General features: G+C 45.4%; 1 protein-coding gene across 1 annotated transcript in view; it reads left to right on the forward strand.

Moving 5' to 3' along the window:
- The first annotated feature begins 342 nt into the window (after positions 1-342).
- Positions 343-1,127, forward strand: part of LOC123509868 (lactosylceramide 4-alpha-galactosyltransferase-like) — a 49,253-nt gene continuing 48,468 nt past the window's right edge. The window contains exon 1 of the mRNA XM_045264453.1: positions 343-619. Coding sequence (XP_045120388.1) covers positions 343-619 — 277 coding nt within the window. The remainder of the gene's footprint in view (positions 620-1,127) is intronic.

Genomic DNA, 1,127 nt, shown 5'->3' on the forward strand with positions numbered 1-1,127 from the left:
GAGCACGGCTACGTTGAAAAACGTCGAAACACTGCGGGTCCCAAAGATGTCGCTGGAGACGAGAGAAAGCTGCCCGTTATTCTCTCACAGCGTTAGTGCTTGCTGCATTCCACCAAGGAACGGGATGCTAAATAAAGCGACCGGATGTCCGGGGGACTGGCTGAAGTGCTGCTGAACGTAAAAAAAATCAGTGAAATAATCAACAGCCTCAGAACAAGTATCAATGTCGGCTAACGAACGGATAAAAGAGCTAAGGTCTGTGAATCGTGGCCTTATGAAAGATATGCCCATGACTCACCTATCTCGGAATAATTAACCGACGAGAAAACACCGGGAGTTGAGATGTATCGGGTCGATGGACCGCAGCCTTTCTCCCTAACGGTGAGTGATGTGAATCATCACCATTCCTACCGGGCACCGGAGGACGAGGGTGAGGCCGCACTGCATTTTTTCCGTAACTGTAGGTCCACAAGGGACGGCTGTGACAACATCATCAGATCACTTCATGTCAAGAACCCTCATCACAAGAAGCCCAATCCGAGACAAGGTGTCACAGCAGGCCCAACAGAAACCATCGGAACTGCCATTGCAGAGCGGTCCCTAAAGGACGCTCGATCGTGTGCACCATGAGAAATCTTCGATTGCTTCTCCTGAACCAAATCTATCGACTCAGGTATTTGGATTTCTTTTCGCTAGTTTATCCTATCCTCCCAACTGCTAACAATGAATGTATAGCGTATCTTTCACATGTATCAAGGGATTCTTGATCCCTTGTTATATGTTATGTTTTACAAAATGAAATCAAAAGATATTCATCCTATCAACTCCTCTCAGCTGATTGACTGCTTCAAAATCTTCCTCACCGCTGCAGTGATGCATGTGCAGTCGTTTCCTACCGCTCTGTCATGCCGAATGCTTTTCTTATATTTCTGCTTTCGTACCTCCCCTTCTCTGGCGGCCCCGGAGCACAAGACCATTATTTTCAGTCTTTCACCTCTTTCTCTGATAAACTCTGGAATACTTTGCTTATTTCTCTAGTCCCAGTTTACCTATACCAGAACAAAAGTTTTCAAGACATTTATGATATTCATATGGCTAACTCTTTTTGAAAAGTTTCAGGAATTGGT

This window comes from Portunus trituberculatus, chromosome 27, assembly GCF_017591435.1.
Source record: "Portunus trituberculatus isolate SZX2019 chromosome 27, ASM1759143v1, whole genome shotgun sequence".
In the NCBI taxonomy this organism is placed as follows: domain Eukaryota; kingdom Metazoa; phylum Arthropoda; class Malacostraca; order Decapoda; family Portunidae; genus Portunus; species Portunus trituberculatus.